A 20,190-nucleotide genomic window follows, 5' to 3' on the forward strand; every position below is an offset into this window, starting at 1 on the left:
GCTTCCAGGCCTCTTGGTGAGAGCAGCTTTGGGATTTTTCCCTGCAAGCCAGGAAGGAGGTGGTGGCAGTGGAGGAAGTGCTAACCCTCCCCAGTGGCTTATGATCCATCATCTCCCTTTACTTAGCTGAGAGGCTGCAGGCAGGCTGGCTGTCAGCCTGTTGTCAGTCCCCTGTCAGTTTACGCAGCTATTCTTTGGCCACTGCATTGACTTCCATCATTCATTTGGACAACTTCAACAAAGCCTTATCCTAACCTTAACCTTAACCTTACTTAGTTAATGCCTAACCATGCAAACACACAGTTGTATACTTTGCACACATGCAAACACAAACAAATTGGGTTAATTTGTCAAACATTCACACCAAGTGCATCTTGCTCATTTTTCACACTTTATTTTTACAGCAGCATAGACACAAGCATGTTGAATAAGAGGAAAAGGCAAAAGAGAAAAATGGAAAGACTTAATGGAGTTTTATTACGTCCATCTCCCTTTTTAATGTTTAACAACCAGATAATATCCTAGCCTCAAGGAATTCACCTCAGGAGATACTATCATCCTATCACGCTAGGTTTAACTGGGTGGATATCTGTTGCTGTAATTTTTTTTTCTTTTTTTAAAGACAGGAGGAACTACTAATTTATGTTTTTGTTAATTTTGTATTGACTACTAAGGCCCAGTTTGTCCCATTTTTTATATTACCCGTATCAGTTGGATCTTTCTATTTGCCAAGCAAGACTGTGTAACTTGCACAAACCAATCCCGCCCATGCCTTTGAAGTTTTATTTAAATTTTTTATTTTTGTCAGTATGTGAGGCTTTTAGTACATCAATTTCAATTAGCTGAAAACTGTACCATCACTTCGGGGATAGGCAACCAGGAATTACAAGTCACTTTTAAGTAGGGCTATCACAGTAAAGTAATCTCCCAGGGAGAAGCGAAAATCTACACTAGTTGTCTCACCACTTGGTGACTGGGTCTGCATTGTGGTCTGTGACCTGCGCTTGTAGAACACGTGAAGGTGACATATTGGCTCAAGCTCTCATGAGACTGCATGCAAAGGATGTTTTGTGTGACTTCAGCAAGTCTCCAGTCTTGTTTTCTGCTGCTAGTGGGACCACTGCTCGCACTGAGGACTGTTCTTTTCTAACAGCAGGCCCAGTGGCACTGTGTCCCCTGTTCTCTCTATTATCTCTGTCAGTGTGAAATTGTGATACAACAGCAGAAAGTTGTTTACAGTATACCACACTTAAACAGTTATGTTTGTATTTGACAATTATCAAATTGCCAAGTAATTGCTGCTTAATTTATCAGCATACATTCTTATGCAATTTTAGATATCTGCACATTTAAAACTTCATGAGGATTACGCCTTCAGTTTCATGAGCAGGGCTGTTCATATTGATGAGCAAAATTTTAAAAGACCTGTGTTTAAGGAGGGGCAGCCATGTTCATGAGTCACAACAAGAATATATTTAGTGATGTTTTTTCTTGTGCTGACTGTGAACATATTTGAGTTAAATATGAGTCAGAGAACAAACATTTTTTAAGCTGTCTAACACTTGGACTATCCACATGGGAATGTCACTGGGCGACACAAGCTAAACTCTTTAACGCTGTACTGAAAAATACAGAAAGAGTCTTGTGGACCTGGAAGGATTAATCAGCATTGTGTCAGGCTATATGCACCCTGAGATGTGTATTGTTACCTAGTGATCGCAGTGTGACACTAAAGCTTCGATACATGCTTCAAACCCAATCTTTGTCATATTAACCTAGCACTCTCACTGTAACACAATACACACATTCATTAATCTTTATTTGTAAATAGAACATAATATCCAGTCTTAGTATGTGTGTGCATCAAACAATAAAGAAAAGGGTGACCAAAACAAGGATGGTTCAGAACAAAAAGGTGTTTTCTAAGTAAAGTAGTTTCTCCAACACTGCTCATTGTGGTGTGTGTGTGTGTGTTTGTAAGCCTCCTGTTCATCAAATACCCTGCCTAATTTGACTGCAGCCTTGCACTGTGCCAGGTGAGGTCACTCTATCTGAAGCTTCGAGTAAAGAACCCATTTTCGAAACAAGTGTCTCAAGTGCTTCAGTGCTTCACCAAAGCTTCATTTCTTCATCACTAATGTTGCCCTTCACAGTTCGGATTATTTAATTTGTTTGTTTGTCATCACATTTCAAAGCTCTACAATGCAGTTCCAATGTTCTTTATGGCAGTTCATTCAAAGTTCCTCAGTGCAGTTCAAAGACCCCAATCACAGTTCCACAGTTGTCTTTCTTTTACAGTTATGTTAAAATGGCTGAGTCAGAGCTGAATAACTATTGTGCTTCTATCACTTCAAAGGATATAAAACTTTTTCTTGATCAAAGGCTTCTTCCTAGCCTAGCAGCTAATTAGCAAGCAAAAAATATCTCAATACAATGATACAACATGCAAGTACATCAACATACACAGATTCTCTAGCATTGCATCTCATATGGGATACAGAAAGACAAAACAAAGCAAGAGACAATGTAAAGAGAAGGTGGGAAGGGAACCCAGAAGGAAGGTGGATAGTAGTTAGTTGTTTCATAGAAGTGCTGTTACTTCTCTGACAGAATTGAGTGAGTAACCATGAATCGAGAATGTTTCATAGGGGATCAGCTTATACTTGAAGAGTACTATGATGAGGACTATGAAGCCACTGAACAAGAGATCCATGATTTTGCAAGAAATATTGGCATTGATCCAGACTGTGAGCCCGAGCTCCTGTGGCTGGCCAAGGAGTGCATCTTTGCTAAAATGCCCTCCAAGTGTACCCCTTGTCAGGACACGAAAGGCAATATCTACTATTTCAACTTCTCCACAGGTGAGTCCACCTGGGACCACCCCTGCAATTTGCTCTACCACCACCTGGTTGCCCAGGAGAGGGAGCGCATCCAGTCTACTGCAGTAGGAACAGGAGCAAAAATAGAGAAGGACAAAGGGAAGAAAATAGGATGGAGGAAGAACAAAGAGAAAAAGGTGTCATTCAAGACTACTGGAGCATTTACTTCAACCTTGAGACCCTTAATGTCCACCCTGATTCACTTGCCTGCTCTGAGAGATCTGGGTGCTGCTGGCCCTGGTACACTCCCCTTATCGGTCCCTGCTGTCCAAGGCTCACTCAGTAGCTCTGGCAGGCTCGAGCCCCTCAAGACCATCAAAAGATGTCTTGGAAGCAACATTGATGACACAATCTCAGACAAAATCTATGCAAATGAGCTAAATCTTTGTGGTTCAGACCGCCTGATGAAGAACCTGTACAACCTTGGAGAAGGTCCTCAATTTGAGCAATCTGAATCCAATACAAACATTGAAGTGACTTCCTCCTCCACTAAATTCAATCTGTCAGAGATAGATATCCATCATCTGGTGGGTGCTGGTCCACTGGAGAAAGGTGACAAAGAGGAGAATGAAGATGGAGCAAAAACAAATACTGCAGAGGCTGTCAACAGGCATTCACTTGCACAAGACAAAAGCAACAACCATAGCCCAGCGACCAGCCCTTCACCCTTCCTCTCCAGCCCCCCCAATACAAACATTGAAGTGACATCATTATCCATTGATGTCAATCAATCAGAAAAGGATATCCATCATCTTTTGTGTTCTGGTCCACCAGAGAAAGGTGCCAAAGAGAACAAGGGAGCAAAAACAAAGACTGCAGAGGCTGTCAACAGGCATTTGCTTGCAGGAGATGAAAGCAGCACCCAGTCCAGCCCTTCACCCTTCCTCTTCAGCCTCTCCTACTCAGAGCCTGTCATCCAGCTCCAACCTAAAGATTATCTGGGGCTTGTCTGTTCTTCAAATGTCAAGCCTGAAGCTGCTAACTCAGTATTACAAAACCAAGACAAGCTGGTGTATGAAGAGCCAAGTTGGAGAACACAGACAAATGGAGAGAGAAAGGAAGAGAAGATAAAGAAGAGGGTGGCTGATCAGGAGGTGCAGGAAGAAAGGAAGCAATGTATGAGGGTAAATGAGAAACAAATGTTTCTTCTCAAGGAGGAGCTGAGGAGAGAAGAGCAGGTAGAGGAGATGAAACTGAAGCAGGAGAGTGACAATAGACTAAGGGCTCTGCGACAGTCCCTCCTGTGTAAGAGGAGAGAGGAAGAGGCCAGTGTCACTGAGGAGTCTCACAGGTCAGTGACGAAGCTCAGAGAGTCTGTCCAGAAGGAGATGAATACACAAAAGCACAAGCTCAGGGTAGAGAGTGAAGCTATGTTGAAAGAATTGCACATTGCTTTGGAGGAAGAACAATCAGTGGAGTGTGACAGACTATATGCCCAGAAGAGGCATGAGAAAGAATGTCTGAAGGCACAGTTGGAAGAGGAGCTGCAAGCGGATTGCAAGAAGCTCCACAAAGAACAGGAAGAGAAACTGAGCTCTCTGAAGAAGGAGCTGGCACATGCACTCCAGGAAGTACACTGTGATCACAAGAGGAAGCTGGAGCAGCTGAGGGAGGACCACAAGATAGAGATGAACAACATCCAGACTTGCCTGGATGAGGAGACTGACAGGACACTGAAGGAGCTCAGCGAATCTATACAGAGGGAGAGAGAGATGCAAAAGCACAAGCTCAGGGTGGAGGGTGAAGCCATTCTTAAACAACTACGTGCCACTCTAGAAGAAGAACAATCAGCAGAATGTGACAGACTATATGCCCAGAAAAAGCATGAGAAAGAATGTCTGAAGACACAGTTGGAAGAGGAGCTGCAAGCGGATTGCAAGAAGCTCCACAAAGAACAGGAAGAGAAACTGAGCTCTATGAAAAAGGAGCTGGTTGCTATGCTTCGGGAAGTGCAGCATGATCATGAGATGAAGATGGAGCAGCTGAGGGAAGTACACAAGACACAGATAAGGAAATACCTGGATGAAGAGAAACAAAAGAAACACTTGCTGTCCATTTGGGACAAGGACAGAGAGCATATTCAGACTTCCCATGCTGTCCAACTGGAGAAACTCTATCTGCAGCTCAACATGCAGGTACAAGAGAATCCGCTTACACACTCGCATAAGGAGTCTGAACAGCATCATCGGGCATATCACCCAGACCTGTTAGCCAAATATCTGAGGAGCCAGACATCCTTGCTTGATGAGGAGGTGGATAGGCAGCAAGATGTCTTACCCAGGCTGATCCTGGAGAGAGACCAACTGAGAGAGGAGAAACATCATGCCCAAGAACTTGACCAGAGAGTGACAGAAGATATGAGCACAGCTAAAGAGGAGAAGGATGAGCAGCAGAAAAAGGAGAGAGCCACAGTAACTGATGAGGTAATTAAAAAACTTCTACAGGAGGCCAGAAATGCAGCAAAGCTGCAGCAGACAGTTGATATAGGGAGGTGTCTCTTTTGGAAAAAAGAGGGTCAGCTTCAGCAACACAATGGGTCAGGAGCCAAAAACTCTTTGTCTGAGGGTCTGTCTCCACTGGTAGGAGAAAGGAGATTGAATTTTGATGTGACCCAAGTTAGACACCAGCAGCACTGCAGTCCTAAATTTTGGGACAACCCAGTCATCAGAAGGTCATCTCACAGTTCCAGTCAAAGACCAGCAGTTGACGGAGTCCTTGCAGCAGAATTCAGGCCAGCTAAACACTGTCCTAAGTGCACTTGTTTCAACAGCTTGGAGTGATGCACCTTACATGGCTTTACCTTTGACGCTTTCATCACCTTACTCCACCTCCTTCTCTAACGCAGTCATGCAGTCGTGCCCCAGGTGCACATCCTGGGCCCCAGCTCCTAAGCCACATGCAAATTCAGAACTTTTGCCAAATTGAGCAGCTCTGGGAAGCTCTGCAGCTCTGGGTCAACCATAAATACAGACACCTCAAGCCCAGTTAGCCCAGTTGTAGAAACACGGTTTTACAAGGTTGAGGTGCGCTAGAAGTAAGCAGCAAGCTAGTCAGTAAGGTGATATCTAAAGATGCTATGCCTGTACCATGTTCAAGTTGAGGTTAAAAAAGAAAAAAAAAAAAGGATTAAAAAGAAAGAAAATTACCACCTGGGTTTGGGAGGGTTAATCCCAAATACTGTTAATTACTATATTACTATATTAAATCATTGGCAATACAGCTTGGGGTCAATTCATCTCACATTTCTGAATTTTGTACATTGTCAAAAGTTTGGCCAACTCTTTGAAGTAATTCTTTTTTTTATAATGTATCATCTTTTAAACCAGGTCTGTTATAATAATGTAATATATATTGAGAAACAAAATTATTTTAGGCCAACACCAAATAAGCTTTGAAATTTAATGTAATGGTATTTTGAAAACACAATATTTCCTATGTCTATATTTACTGAACACTTGCTGACTTGCATTGAAATTTGTTTAAGCCTTTCAGTCACTTTTTTAAATTATTAAATTAAATTAAATAAATGTGTATCATCACAATTTTCCTCAAAGGGATTTACAGTACACAATAACCAATATAAAAGCTGTACAACGGTAGTACAAATAGACTACAATTGCTCTTAAACTTTTCCTCTCAGTGCTAAAATAGTGCAAGATACAAAGCCACACTTATGACCTGTTGTCATAAAAGTGCTTTTGCCAAGACTAGACTTCACTCCCACTCCTGAAGTAACAACCGGAAGATGCCTACACGGGGCAAAGCATTCAGTATTGTCCAAAGTTGCCACAATGCCACATAATTTCAGTTTCTGAATGGAACACTCCACATGTATGAGCTAGGGGTGTCCTGTCCTGTAAACAACAGTGTTAGTGTGGTTTCCGCTTTCCATTTGCATGTAACACAGTTCTTTGACAGAACTTGCATGCAAGCAATTTGTTTTAGCATATTAAAGGTGGAGACGTCTTTAATTTTAATTACACAAATAGTTAAATATAAAATTTATCATGCATGTTTTTGTAGGCAATTCAAATATAGCAAGCTAACATTAGCACTCAGTGGGAAAAGCCATACTTGGTTTTAAATCATAGTAAATGTATTCAAATATAACATCCATATGTTCATTTTCACCAAGTAATGTTTAATGTTGTATGTGTCAGTTGATTTTACAGTTTATAGGTTAAAATGTTACTTGTAACAATATATGTGTAACTACCAACCTTTCCTTTAGCTTGATGCTATGTTAGTCAGCAAATCAATGTAATTGTTACCATCAACAATACCGTTGGGGCAACGGTAGCTCACTGATGGAGTGAGTCGTCTTGCGACTTGAAGGTTGTGGGTTTGATTACCTAGTCTGCATGTGTCCTTGGCAGTGTGTGAATGGGTATGAAAGATGACTGATACTAAAATGCACTGCACATAGATGCTCTGTGAATGGGTGAATGGCAAAAACTGAAGTGTAAAGCAGCTTTGAGTGGTCATCAAGACTAGAAAAGCACTATATAAATAAGACCATTCCTTTAAATGTATCTAAAAAAAAGTGCAACTGACCTTATCAACTGCAGCCATTTCATCTTTTCTCTGCAAGGAAAGTGTTTTTGTTTTAACTGATTGATTCAAACAACAGGGGACAGACAGAGTTCTGCGGCTTACTGAAACAAGAGGTTCTATTTCTTAGACCTGGAAATACTTAGTATGCATCACAACCTCACAGACAAATTAAAAGATTAATCTCCCTCTCACAATGCCTACTTTTATTTAATGACACCTCCTCTTTAGTTGTGATGGATGTCTTTTATTAGCTGGTCTCATAGTAGCTAAAACAATAATAGCTTGTCATTGGAAACTACATTTTACATTGTCTGTGTAGGAATTGCTCTCTTATAGAGATACTGCAGAGTTACAGTTTTTTTAAGCATGATTACATTGTCATTTTATCTTATCATGTATGCAACCAACTGCTTCTGCCTGATTGTGTGTAGGTCTGCAATTTAAGATTATTTTTAATCTATTATTACGAATGAGAAAATATTTTGACTATGTTGTTCATTATTCAGTGGAGAAAGTAAAATGGTGTAAAATGTTTCCTAAATTTCAAAATGACAACGTCCTCAACTTTTTTTCTTTGCAAACCCAAGGTCATTCAGTTTACTGTCATAAAGGTTGCAGAGAAACCAGAAAATCTCAACTTTTAGAAACTGAAATTGGAAATCCATTCAAAACTATTGAAAATCAAAAGCATGTTTTTATCACAAACAAATCATTGCACTAATGAAAAAAAGCATTTTCACTGAATACCTATCATTACATTTTATGATCATATGAGTCAATAGATATGTAAGCTGTATATTGACTAGTCAGAGAGAAGCACAGTGTCTCTTTGAGCATCCTGCTGAAATGTGTTGCTTTGTAACTTCTACACTCATTCTCTGTGGTAATGGTGTTGATGTTGACATCAAAGTCTGAACTCAGCATGGCCACAGCAGCATCAAATCTTCCAGCTGTTAAGCTGCTGATGACACAAAAGACAATACATAAATCCAACAGGTAGTTTTGAAAAGGCTGAGCACCTTGGAATGAAAAAAAACATCTGTGAAAAATGACTAAACTAAACGCAAATGGCACTGTAGTCAGATTTTCTGATATAAACATATTCATGAATACAACAGTTGAAAAGTTGAAATATGGAGATTAAAGATTTAATCAATCTCCAATACTTATTGACCTAAATGAATTTGTTAAAAGACAATACTTCTTTTTGGTAAAACTGACTAAAACTGGACTAAAACCTTTTTCATTTTTTGACGACTAAAACTGGCCTAAAACTATCATATATAGAAATTACTAAAATGTGACTAAAACTAATGAGCATTTTAGTCCAAAAGTACTAAAACTAAGAATAAATCTAGCTTAGATTGGCTGCCAAAAAATAAACACTGCCAATATGTTGGGTCGTGCAAATATTGTAAGCGCACTGGTATCTTTGATTGTGGGTGCATAATTGGCCAGTCATTCCCAGTGACTGTCTCAAAAACCCACAGATGTGTTGTGGGAGGGTTATGGGGGGGAGTTATGTCTTCAGTACCTCATGACAGTGTTTGTCAAAATTGCCTGTAAGTGAATCATTCCTTGTTATTGTACATCAATACTGTGGTTTTGAATTTTATCAGATACATGAAGTACAGTGCTTAAATATCAGAGTGTTGGTATTTTCTGCATCCATCACTGTTTATCATGCTTATTGCCCTTATTACCCTACAGTATGTTTAATGGCTGAAGGTTGAATTATTGTGTGGGAGTGTTCCACACAATAATTCAGATATGGTCAAACAAGTGAAAAATATAGAATATGCAGTGACATTGGAGTCGGTATGTATCTAATTTTCACCACAAAAAATAAACTGCATCATAGCTACTCGAGTCCATGTCACAGGGGCTAAAAAACAACAGTGTCACAAGAACACTGCATATCAAAATACATAATGCAGTTTTACATCATCTATCTCTGGTGCAAGTAATCTTTATGTTGTGCCAGTGATTTAGTTGTGAATTAAAATGTGAGCCAGTTAAATTTGTTAGGACCCCAAAAAGCTTGTCCTGGCCCTGGGTAAATGCATAATGTCACAAGAGGATTTGGCAAAGAATACATATTGAATGGATTGTTTTCCTCTTCTCTCAGGCTTTTTTATTACCCCTGAAATTCCACTCACCAAACGTTGGCCTTATTTGGTACTCCTTATCAACAACAGCTTAAACTGATTGAATCTGTTGCCAAGCAGAGAGCGAGACAACTGTTTACAAGCTTGATTCAGTGATACAGAATACAAATATCTCTTTAAATTGAATTATTTCTGGGAGAGGGGGGTTCTTCTCACTCTGAGGGACAGTTACTGTTATAAGCACCTGTTTATAAACTGTGCTGACTATACCACATAGATAAGGTTAAAGAAAGTTCCTGATTAGTAGGTAGCCAGTTCCAGAATTGTGCAATGAAATGGATCAGAGACCTCGATAAACAAGAAGAGATTTCCTGATTACGGAAAAATGCAAGACAGCCGTTTCGTGGTACAAAAAGCAAACCAATGCAATTTTAAAAAGTCAACAGGTTATACTGCACTCCCACCACAGTTATTTGAAATGCAGTTAAGAGAAGACGATGAAGAAAATGTTTATGTCTACTATAGGAACTCTGACTCATCTGCAGTGGAATTCAGTAACATTATAAAGATCTCCATAATGGAATAGCAAAGCAAGCTTTGATCAAAGCTAATATAGTCATCTCATTTACACCACAGTCATGTATACTGGCAGACTTGCAGAGCTTCAGCATATACACAATATATGGAAAAAAAATGCATTGAGTGTATTATTGAAGCAATAGGAATGATTAGGTTAGAAAAGGTAACATTCAGATTACAAGATAAGGAGACAGATTATACAGAAATATGAGCACATGTGGAAGGGTTCCTAATGTCACTTTAGGTCAGGGGTGTCAAACTCATTTTTGTTCAGGGGCCACATACAGCACAATTTGATCTCAAGTGGGCCGTACCAGTAAAAATAGTAAAATAATAGCATAATAACCTATGAACAACAAGAACTTTGTTTTTTCTTCTTTGTTTTACATTTAATGAAGGATATTTTTACGAAACATGAAATTTCTTGAGAAATATAAGTGCAATTTCAACAATATCATGCCTAAACTTATTATTTACACATCACATCTGGATCTATAAAGGCATAAACATTTAATCACTGGTATCTGGAATTGAAAAATATTGTATTTGACATTACGTTTAGATCGTAATTGTAGTGTGAAATTTTAACAAATTCATCCTATGGGCCGGATTGGACCCTCTGGCGGGCCAGTTCTAGCCCCCGGGCCGTATGTTTGACACCCCTGCTTTAGGTCATTGGAGAAAAGAGGAACTTTTGAAGTATTGTTTAAATGTATTTATAGAATTATTATTTTGGTCAGGCTATGCAAAGAAAATCAATACTGTAACTGTTGTGGACAAGGGTCAATATCTGACAGCACAGTAAGAAAAAAAAAAAAAAGAAACAAACATGCAGTTAAAAGAATTAATATTAATTCAGGGTGTATTTTTGTTAATTGTATGTTATATGTCTAATAAAGAAAAAAATAACACGAAACAAAATAAATACAACTGCTGTAAAAAAATGGCTACATCAATGCAAGTTCCTGAGAACAATAGAAATTGTTATTCTGTAAGATGTTTGATTTTCATGTTTTTGCTCCTTTATCAACGAGACTTTGCTTAAGTGATTTCCCTACTTTTGAGTTGCGATGCATATTATTTTACGCATGCACACACACACACACACACACATGAATTCCCTTCTTGAATAAGTACAATAGGTATGAAAATTAAATGTGACTTGGGGAAAAAACTGCTTTTATTTTCCATGTGAGGGATGTGAGTGCTCTCTTGCAAAGCTGTTTTAATTTCATGCATTTTCATCAAGTGCTACTTCCAGCCATTGCCTGAAAACTATTTTAAAAAAAAAACCTATCCCATCATGTGTGCTACATGTACATACTTGTATGCACTGTATACAACTTGCTTGTTACTTGCAATTAATTTGAATATGACCTTTCAGCATTTGTCAAGATTAATAGTCCCTAAGCCAATAAAAACTCTTATTGGCATTGGCATTGATTTGTATTTTACAGTTCTCTTTTATTTCTCCATTGTTCAGGTCAATTCCTCTGGGTGAACAGTTCAGCATTTGGGGGTCCCTGGGTGCTGAGTCCTTGGCTGTGGGGTGGACAAGTTCCTTGTAGCCTGGACATGGCCTTGTTCCTCCACCCAAAACAAAGTGGGCAATACACCATATGGCTCATAGAGCGGGACAAAGAGCCACTCGCCCTCTTCTCCACTGTCACCCTCCCACGCATCACAGGGTAAGCACCTGTTTTATACAATAAATGTGGACAGTATGGTTCCTTTCTCATAGCTGACTTCCGTAACATTCAACTGAATGAGAATGATCGTGAACTTCAAAGCCAAAACAGATTTAGTTCCTCCCTTGGTGGTCATGGCTGTCCACCAGTTATTGAGTTGGAATTGTGTCAGAATACCCATGCCAGCCAAATGCCTCACAGTGAACACCCTGTTCCCAAACCAGTGTAAAAACATGATACATCAGAGGCACAGATAGACAACATTTGTCAGAATCAAAACATGACAGCTTCATTGAAAGCCGTTTTACATGGAGATTACCAAAGGTCAAGAAAGTGCTTGTTGGGTAAGAAGATGATAAACCCAAAATGGTTTGGTTTTTGTAGCCTCAAAATTCAACATCAGAGGATGCCTTGTTTTAACAAGGCTACCACCTTGCACCTCCATGTTTCTACAACAACCTGAAGGAAAGTGTACCTTTCAAACATAAGTGGATGTTTACTACAAAAACAGAAGAATGCCGTCCTTTATGATATGTGAAGATAATAGTAGTTTACTGGCATTATAGGGAAAGGAGGGGCAGAGCAATGGAGTCCCCTGTTTGTTAAATGTTCAGGAATCTTACTCACTGGACCTTTAAACACTGCATATTTACTTTGGAGCAGCTGGGAACCAATCAGCAGTGTGTGCTCCCCTTATTGGGGCTCTCCACTGAGAGTGACAATGACACACTGAGTGCTACAGTGTGACCAAGGCTAAGTACTCCTTGAAAAGAGTGCTGTTCTTCCGCATTTATTAACACAAGGTTTTAGCATAAAGGAATTCAAATACTTCAAATTTGTGGGTATTTTGTCTCCTACTCCATACTTCCAGATCAGGGATTTTCGTTTTCAGCCAGCTATCTCCTGCATGTACTCTCAGGTAGGTCCAGGTTTTGGCTAACATCCTCTAAACTGGCCTCTAGACCAGCCTGGATCTTGTCCAAACTCGCAAATGATGCCTTAAAAGCTGCAAGCTCCATTCTGCACTGTTTGTGTAGATCGAAAATGTGCAGCGTAGTAATGCTAGCATTGGAGCTAATGTCACCCATGGAGTTTTAGACATTATCTTTAAAGTAATATTGGTACTGTATTAAATCAAAATCTCTGAAATACTACAGTACTTAACAAATTTATTAGACCACCACCCAAAAGGGTTAGGGTTATGTTTCTATAATGTTAATACACCAGTATGTAGAAGCTCTTTAACTGAAATAAATATTTTTTACTGCTAAAATAAAATTATTATTGTTATTCATGAATTTTCTAAAAAATTGGAAGAAATAGTAACACATTTCAGATTTAAGGCCTGCTATTTGGTTATAGCTTTTCCAACTATTGCCAGAGGTGTGTCCACAAGCTGATTGCTGGATCAGTGATTAGTTTATAAATAAATGTAATGTTAGGGTTATTCAAATAACATAATAATAGTATATAATAACTCTTTGGAAGAGTCTGTCAGCTTACTAATTGCCAATAATGCTATGTTTTGACACCTGATTCACTAGTATTAGCCTAGAGTCGAACAAGCCAATATTTTACTCACAGGTAGATTCAAACTTATGTAATGTTCCACATATCTGACCTGTGACAATGGTGTGATACATCTTCTGACAGGAGCATAGTAAGAATGTGCTCATTACATGTGTGACATTAAGACTGTGTTTGATGTGCTCTCATTTGTATTCAGAGGCTGCCATCCACCCACACTATCTCTGTCATTTGGATACTCGCTCTGCCAAACTGCCCACATTTCAACTCTGAAGGGAGAAAGCTTGTATCATGAAACGATAGTCCAAAAACAAAAGCCCACCCGCAAACATTTGAAGCGTCTGTCAGGTTACTAATTGTCAATAATGCTATGTTTTGACACCTGATTCACTTGTTAGAATAACGTGTATAGGATTAGTCTAAAGGTAAACAAGGCAATGTTTTACTCACAGATAAATTAAAACGTATTAAACTTATTTAAAACAAGCAATCAATAACTGCAAAATACATCTGGGTTCAGAGATTATAGAGTCTTTATGGTTGTGTCACAGCAGTAGAAAAATAAATAGACAATAATGGATAATAAACACTAGATAAAATGTACAACCATGCAACCAGTACATACATTTAAAAAGTCAGTGATAGTGGTTGGTTATTCAGCCTTATGGCTATCAGCACAAACAAACATCTGTAGTGCTCCAAGATCTTAGTCCCTTGTCACTCCTCTCCACCAAAATGTCCAGTAGGACTGTCAGGTCTTTTTCAAAAGATCATGCTCAAACAACTATTACGTAACATGGTATTCCTTCATATGCACTCTTACGATTAGTCACATGAGGTTGAAAGCTCAAACATCTCCAATCAAAACCAAGCAACCAATGTTGCAAGTGTGTTCCCTGAAGTGGGAATAAATAGGAAACCTTTTGAAAAATACCCATCTGTTCTGCAGTGGTTTAAGATTTATTCTCTCCATTGTTTATTTTCATCAGTGAAATTATCAGTGGAGTTGTCCTCATGGTTTCCCAGAGACAACTCTAGTATCTGAACCATATTCTCCCCCAAGAATCCTCTGACTACCTGCACAAGCACCCACGCTCCACTACAGCTATCAGCTAGGTAGTGAGCACTCGCTTTGAAATCCCCTATTAAAGCTGTTCCAGCACAACCTATGTTGCTTTAAAGTTGCATAATATCTTATGGAATTGTCCAAGCAAAGAAATATTAGTATAATAAATTATACAAATGCTTCGCCCTCTAAATGTGCTTTGAAATACTGGTAAAGATGCAGTGCTTGCTTTCTGTTGCATATATGTGTGCACAATAATATTTTGAACGGATCAAGATTGTACTGCTTCAACTTCAAACCTGTATGTGACATTTGTGAATATAAACCAGATACTACTGTTCTGCTCTTCAAGACTAATACATCAAACTATATCAAATTGTAACTTAACTGTGACTGAAAACCACTGCTGCCTCTACACGAAGGTCAAGTTGGGTTCATGAGGCATATTTGTTGTTTATGTTTATGTTTATTCATTTTAACGGAACAAGTCAGATGTTAGCAACACAGGTTATCAGCAGAATTTGTTGAACACGGCAAGTTGCAGCTAAAGGTCACATATGCTGAATATTACTAAAGAGAAAATTAGGGTCTTCATTGGAGTTGCAGAAGTTTCCAATGTGGAAAAGTTTCTCTTGGACAGGGAAGCAATTGAGGATCACCCAGGGTTAGCTAAATATTTCTCACTTGCACTTGTGGATAACTGATAATCCTCTGTGCCTCTCCACTGTAGTGACTCTGCTGCTGCTGCTCAGAGCAGACACACATCCATGTTCAATCTCTGACTGTGACTGACATGTGAAAATTGACCAAATAGGTGACATGGTTATAAAAAATAGACAGTCAGACAGTTATGAAGTGCATTTCCTTGTTCCCTGTTTTAGATGCTCGAGTTAGGAGAAACTCTTCTCACCACTAAGTAAGGAAAGTTGTTTTGTTTTTTTCCCCTTGTATCAGATGTCATCATATAGTGTCTAATGATTCCTGAGGGAGACATATTTAGGACCTCCGACCGCAGCCAGCAAAAGACTTGACTCATCAAACAGTGTCAGCTCTCACAGTGAATGTCACAATCCCCTGTGTCTCATTCAGTGAAAGAGAGACAGAATGAGAGAGAGAGGGAGAGAGAGAGTCTGTCTGGCAGTATGTTGTAGTGTGATGTCCTCAGAAGAATTGTACATGTAGGTGTGTGTGTACGCAGTCCTTGGACATCCATGTTTGTGAAGGGTCATGGATGTGTCCCATGACTGTATCTAGCACTGGTAAAATATCAGGGCAGTCAGGTGGGGGAAAACACAGAAAGGGTATGACCCCACTGCCACATCCCACTGCACAAATCTAGCTCTCCTCTGTGTTTATAGTTCAGCACTCACACACATGGGCATTCACACTAAGGAAACAGAATAATGCAGTATGTAATCTACATTAACATTCAAAATGATATGTTTTTCTTTATTTACATAATAGTCCATGCAACAAATAGCCTTAATTGTTAGATGTATTAATGCAATGCCAGGTGCAGTGAGAATAGTTATCAAAACTACACAGTGTTACAAAACCCAGTCATGCAGTAAATTGGAATGTGTTCAGTGTATTTTAATTGAACATGATTTACCCTGTCACATCTTTTGTTTGTTTAAAAATTATAGGACCCGCTATAAAGCTTAACTGTAAATACAGTGTTTACAATAGAGTGAGTTGTCTGACGCAAAAAGAACATCAGATTTGTTTTTCAAATTAAAATAGGAGTAATGTTCTTACAAAATTATTCTTGCCTCTCACTTAATTAAATCGACAGTCCCATAGTGAAATAAAAGCAGTCTTAACACTAATATGGTATGTATCTATTCTCACTGTGGGTACACTTTAATAAGTGTCTACTGCTGTATTACTTTGCTTCTAAGGAATTTGATTTCAAACGTATATTAGGCATCCTGAAATAAAGACGTGTTTTTAACTCACCACATATTCAAGGCCTATGTGTTACAGTGCCATAAACAGTCATGACTACTTTACATACAGTATTTTGTATTGCATTATGTGCGAAACAGGTTTCACTGATAAATGAAATGGCATGAAAATTAGCATTAGTGACTAATAGAAGGAATCCTGTCGTCAAAACTACATCATCAGTTGTTGCACCAGAATATGTCAGAGCAGTGAGAGTCTGGGATTATGGCTTCAGTTTGATGAGGTGTAGCATGTACTGTATATACTGACAAACAATCCAGACTGCATATTGCATTGCTAGCTCATAGCTTCACTGCTAACTCTTCTAATTATACCAGTCCCCTTACCATGACACAAACACCCTGTTTCTGGCTCACGACCTATGCACAAAGCAGGACTACACTTGTCATAGTGTTCTGCAACAATAATCTTTTTCAAACTTCTCACACTTTCTGCAGATCTTGCACAGACCTGATAAATCAGATAGATTGAGCCCCAGTACTGTGGTAATCATTTCCAGGGAAATATTTGTCAAATATTAGAAATACCTTGTTTCTTCTATCAGGTTAGTGCCACATTTTCCCAAATCAAATTTAAGACTTTTTCCAAAAAAAAAAATACTACTGAGAATGAAATTGAATTCCAATTGCACTACCAAGGATCAAAGGATTACTATGGATTGTATGGCCTCGGAAATTATTATTTACCATGTCATATCACATAATATTTGATATTATAAAAAAAAATGTATTTCTTAAGGTACATATTCAACAATGACTTGCTTAATCACTTTTGAAATAACATGGCTTAAATGATTTTAACCTATGTCGGCCTCTGTGTTCTGATGTAAACCACTGGTCCACAACTGGCTGAAGATTCACTTGTTCTTTAGGTGGATCCTCAAGTGAGATCAGCATCTCTTGGTTTAGTATGTCCGTGGTCAGTCGGTTTCTCCAATTCCTACACGTAGGAGGAACAGGCTGGAGTTGTGTGTGCTACAGATGCCTAGCTGACAATTTTCAATTCTAACTGTGGAAAGTTAATTATCTATTTTATGGGTGCATTAAAAGCAATTTCGGATATAACAGAGCATTTTGCCCCAAGCCCCCACTAATTTCTTTCCCTGTCATTCAGTTGTGCTGGTGGTTTTGAAGGGGATGTGGAACAGAATGTCAAGACCTACCAGCTGAACACATAGTGGCAGATGTAATAACATGTTTGTGCTCATTTCAGATGCTATGTTTTTTTTGAAATGTGCAACGGAAAGCATGCCACGGTATGTATAAACATAATGCTCAAAAGTGCAGACTGCTGCCAGGAGCACAGACGGACAAGCGGCACTTCTCCTGCTCATACATATGCAATCATGAGAGGGTAGAGGGGAAAGTGAGAGGAGATGCAGCTTGTATTTTGATGTAGGTATGAACACTGTGAGTGAAAGCTCATGTCTGTTTTGCTGTGGAAATACTCCACCTCCATCTCAAGCACTTGTAATCCAGGTGCATGTTTGATTGCAAATGTGGAAACCAAGTGGATCCTTTCTGTCCAAACTAGTGTAGTTAATATCAAGTAATGCTACACAGTGTTTGTTTTACCCTGTTCCCAGCAACAAACTATTAGCATAGTTTCTGCTTGTTTTGTTTAGACATGTAGTGTAAATGATAGTTGATAGATGTAAGATTAAAATGTACACATGTACTTGGGCTGGCCCAGCCAGTGTGACAGAGCTAGATAAGAATTTCCAAATATTTGTCCGAACCCAGTGCGGCCAATCATGTTTCAGTGGAACATCCACGTTCTCCATTGTGCCCACCATTCATTCATTCATTATATACCACTTCCATATGGGGGTCTTATGGTCACCAGTTAATTGCAGGACAAACATAGAGATAAGCAACCATTCACTCACACATTCACACCTACCGTCCATTTAGAGTGTCTGATTAACCTCTGCATGTTTTTGGCCAGTGGGAGAAGACTGGAGTACCTGGAGAAAACAAAGGCCCTCTGCCAAACCGGGACGCAAACCAGCAACCTTTCTGCTGTGAGACGACAGTGCTAGCCGCTACGTCACCATGGGCTCTATGTATAAAAAAACAGAGAACAGAGGTACAGTGTGTAGTATCTTTGACCTGGTATGGTCACTGTTTACGCTACACTTGTAAGCATTTGTATATATACACATACTGTACAAGGAAAGCTGGTCAATAGATCTGATTTTTGCAGTTTTGAGATGAGATAAAGATAGATTTTAGCTTTAACACATCGCACATTGCTCATTCAGTCAGCTAGCCATTGCTTTATACATCACTATAGACTGCAAAGCACACAGTGAAAATTCTTTGAGAAACTGGAGTAATGATCCCTCTGCCTCACTAAGTCTCCGAAAGCCATGTTTTATAGTGGCTTCAATGAGTGGAGCCGAACTACATTTGAAGAGATGGGTCACCTGGAGGCTCTCCCATTGGCAAAGCAATGCATTTATCCCAAGTAGGCCTTTTACGTCGCCTCATCTCTTCCACTTAGAGCTTACCAGAGCTGACCTCCAGCTCTTGGACCGTGGTTGCCGCAGGGATGGGGCTGATCCTCATAGGATCTAGGAGCAATGCCAGTAGGAAAGCTGCAGATACTACAGAACATTTGGAGAAGAGAAGAAGGCTGTTTTCAAAGTAGTTTTTCTTTCTAGCAAATATTGTTGTATGTAACGTCTCAGACAAGGAATGAGTCATGATGTGCCACGTGGCTTCACATATATTCTATCATAGATGCTTTTGGTCAGCATATTCTGCTATACATGTCTCATTTTTGGGTTTAATGGTTTGCAACTGTCATACAAATTACAAAAATAATTTGCACACAAACTAAAATAATTATTGTATATGATTATAGCTAATCAGTTATTCATCAGTTAACGACAGGTGCTATGGAGACAAGTTGAGAGCCTGATGACATAATGTCAAAATCCATACATTGAGACATGTTCAGTTAAGATAATGTGTTGGTGCCTCACACAAATCTTCATTCTTACTCCTTTGTTTTTTTAATTTGCTGGGAGGGAGAGAGAGCAGAATTTTCCTTAAAGTATAAACCACTTTGCAGATTTGACTTTATCAAACTTTGTGTACTGTCAACTATAAGTTCGAAGCTGATAAAGTAGACAGTTCAGATTGTTTTTAGATCAAATTTTGATTTCAGATCTTTCTGCATTTCAGGCCTTTGACATTATACAGTTAAATACTGTATACATTGGTTTATCCATAATGAATTCAGTTTTTCAAGCACATTGACATAAAAATTAGAATGGAGTTCAATCCTGGTTTGCCATGGGGGCCATATTAAACTCAGTATTATTTAATTTTGTCCCTCTGATTTATATTATTAAAATACTTATACCAGAATACACTACTGTAGTTCTCTAAACATCGGTCATACCAACAGAACAGATATTTCTCCAGAAAGATCTTTGTCATTATATGTCATTTTGTTCTGCATTTCAATGTGTTAAATTTGTTTTCAAGTGCTCTGTTTATGTCCTTTTTCTTTGTGTTTGGATATACACACACAAACACACATATTCCGTGTAACCCCCCACCCCTATTCTGGTTCGGGCTGTCAGTACCTGGCACCTGATTACAATCATGGCTAAGCATCAAACAATACCCAATCAGAGGCGGAGTAGGTCTGGTTTGGTGGGCCACAGTAATTTGCCAACAATCTGCTGCTGGTTGCAAGAAGCTGGCTTCAGTATGATGGCAAGGCCACAGTACGAAGTATGTCCCCAGAATACAAACACAGGTACATACAGCAAGTATCAAAACATTTCTGTGTCTTGGGTAAACCAG

General features: G+C 39.1%; 1 protein-coding gene across 3 annotated transcripts in view; it reads left to right on the forward strand.

The window, feature by feature from the left end:
• Nucleotides 1-20,190, forward strand: part of alk (ALK receptor tyrosine kinase) — a 344,081-nt gene that overhangs the window by 205,723 nt on the left and 118,168 nt on the right. For all 3 annotated transcript variants that reach the window (XM_044047761.1, XM_044047762.1, XM_044047763.1), the window contains exon 4: nucleotides 11,604-11,808. In XM_044047761.1, the coding sequence (XP_043903696.1) occupies nucleotides 11,604-11,808 (205 nt within the window). The remainder of the gene's footprint in view (nucleotides 1-11,603; nucleotides 11,809-20,190) is intronic.

Source organism: Solea senegalensis, linkage group LG16, assembly GCF_019176455.1.
Source record: "Solea senegalensis isolate Sse05_10M linkage group LG16, IFAPA_SoseM_1, whole genome shotgun sequence".
Classification (NCBI taxonomy): domain Eukaryota; kingdom Metazoa; phylum Chordata; class Actinopteri; order Pleuronectiformes; family Soleidae; genus Solea; species Solea senegalensis.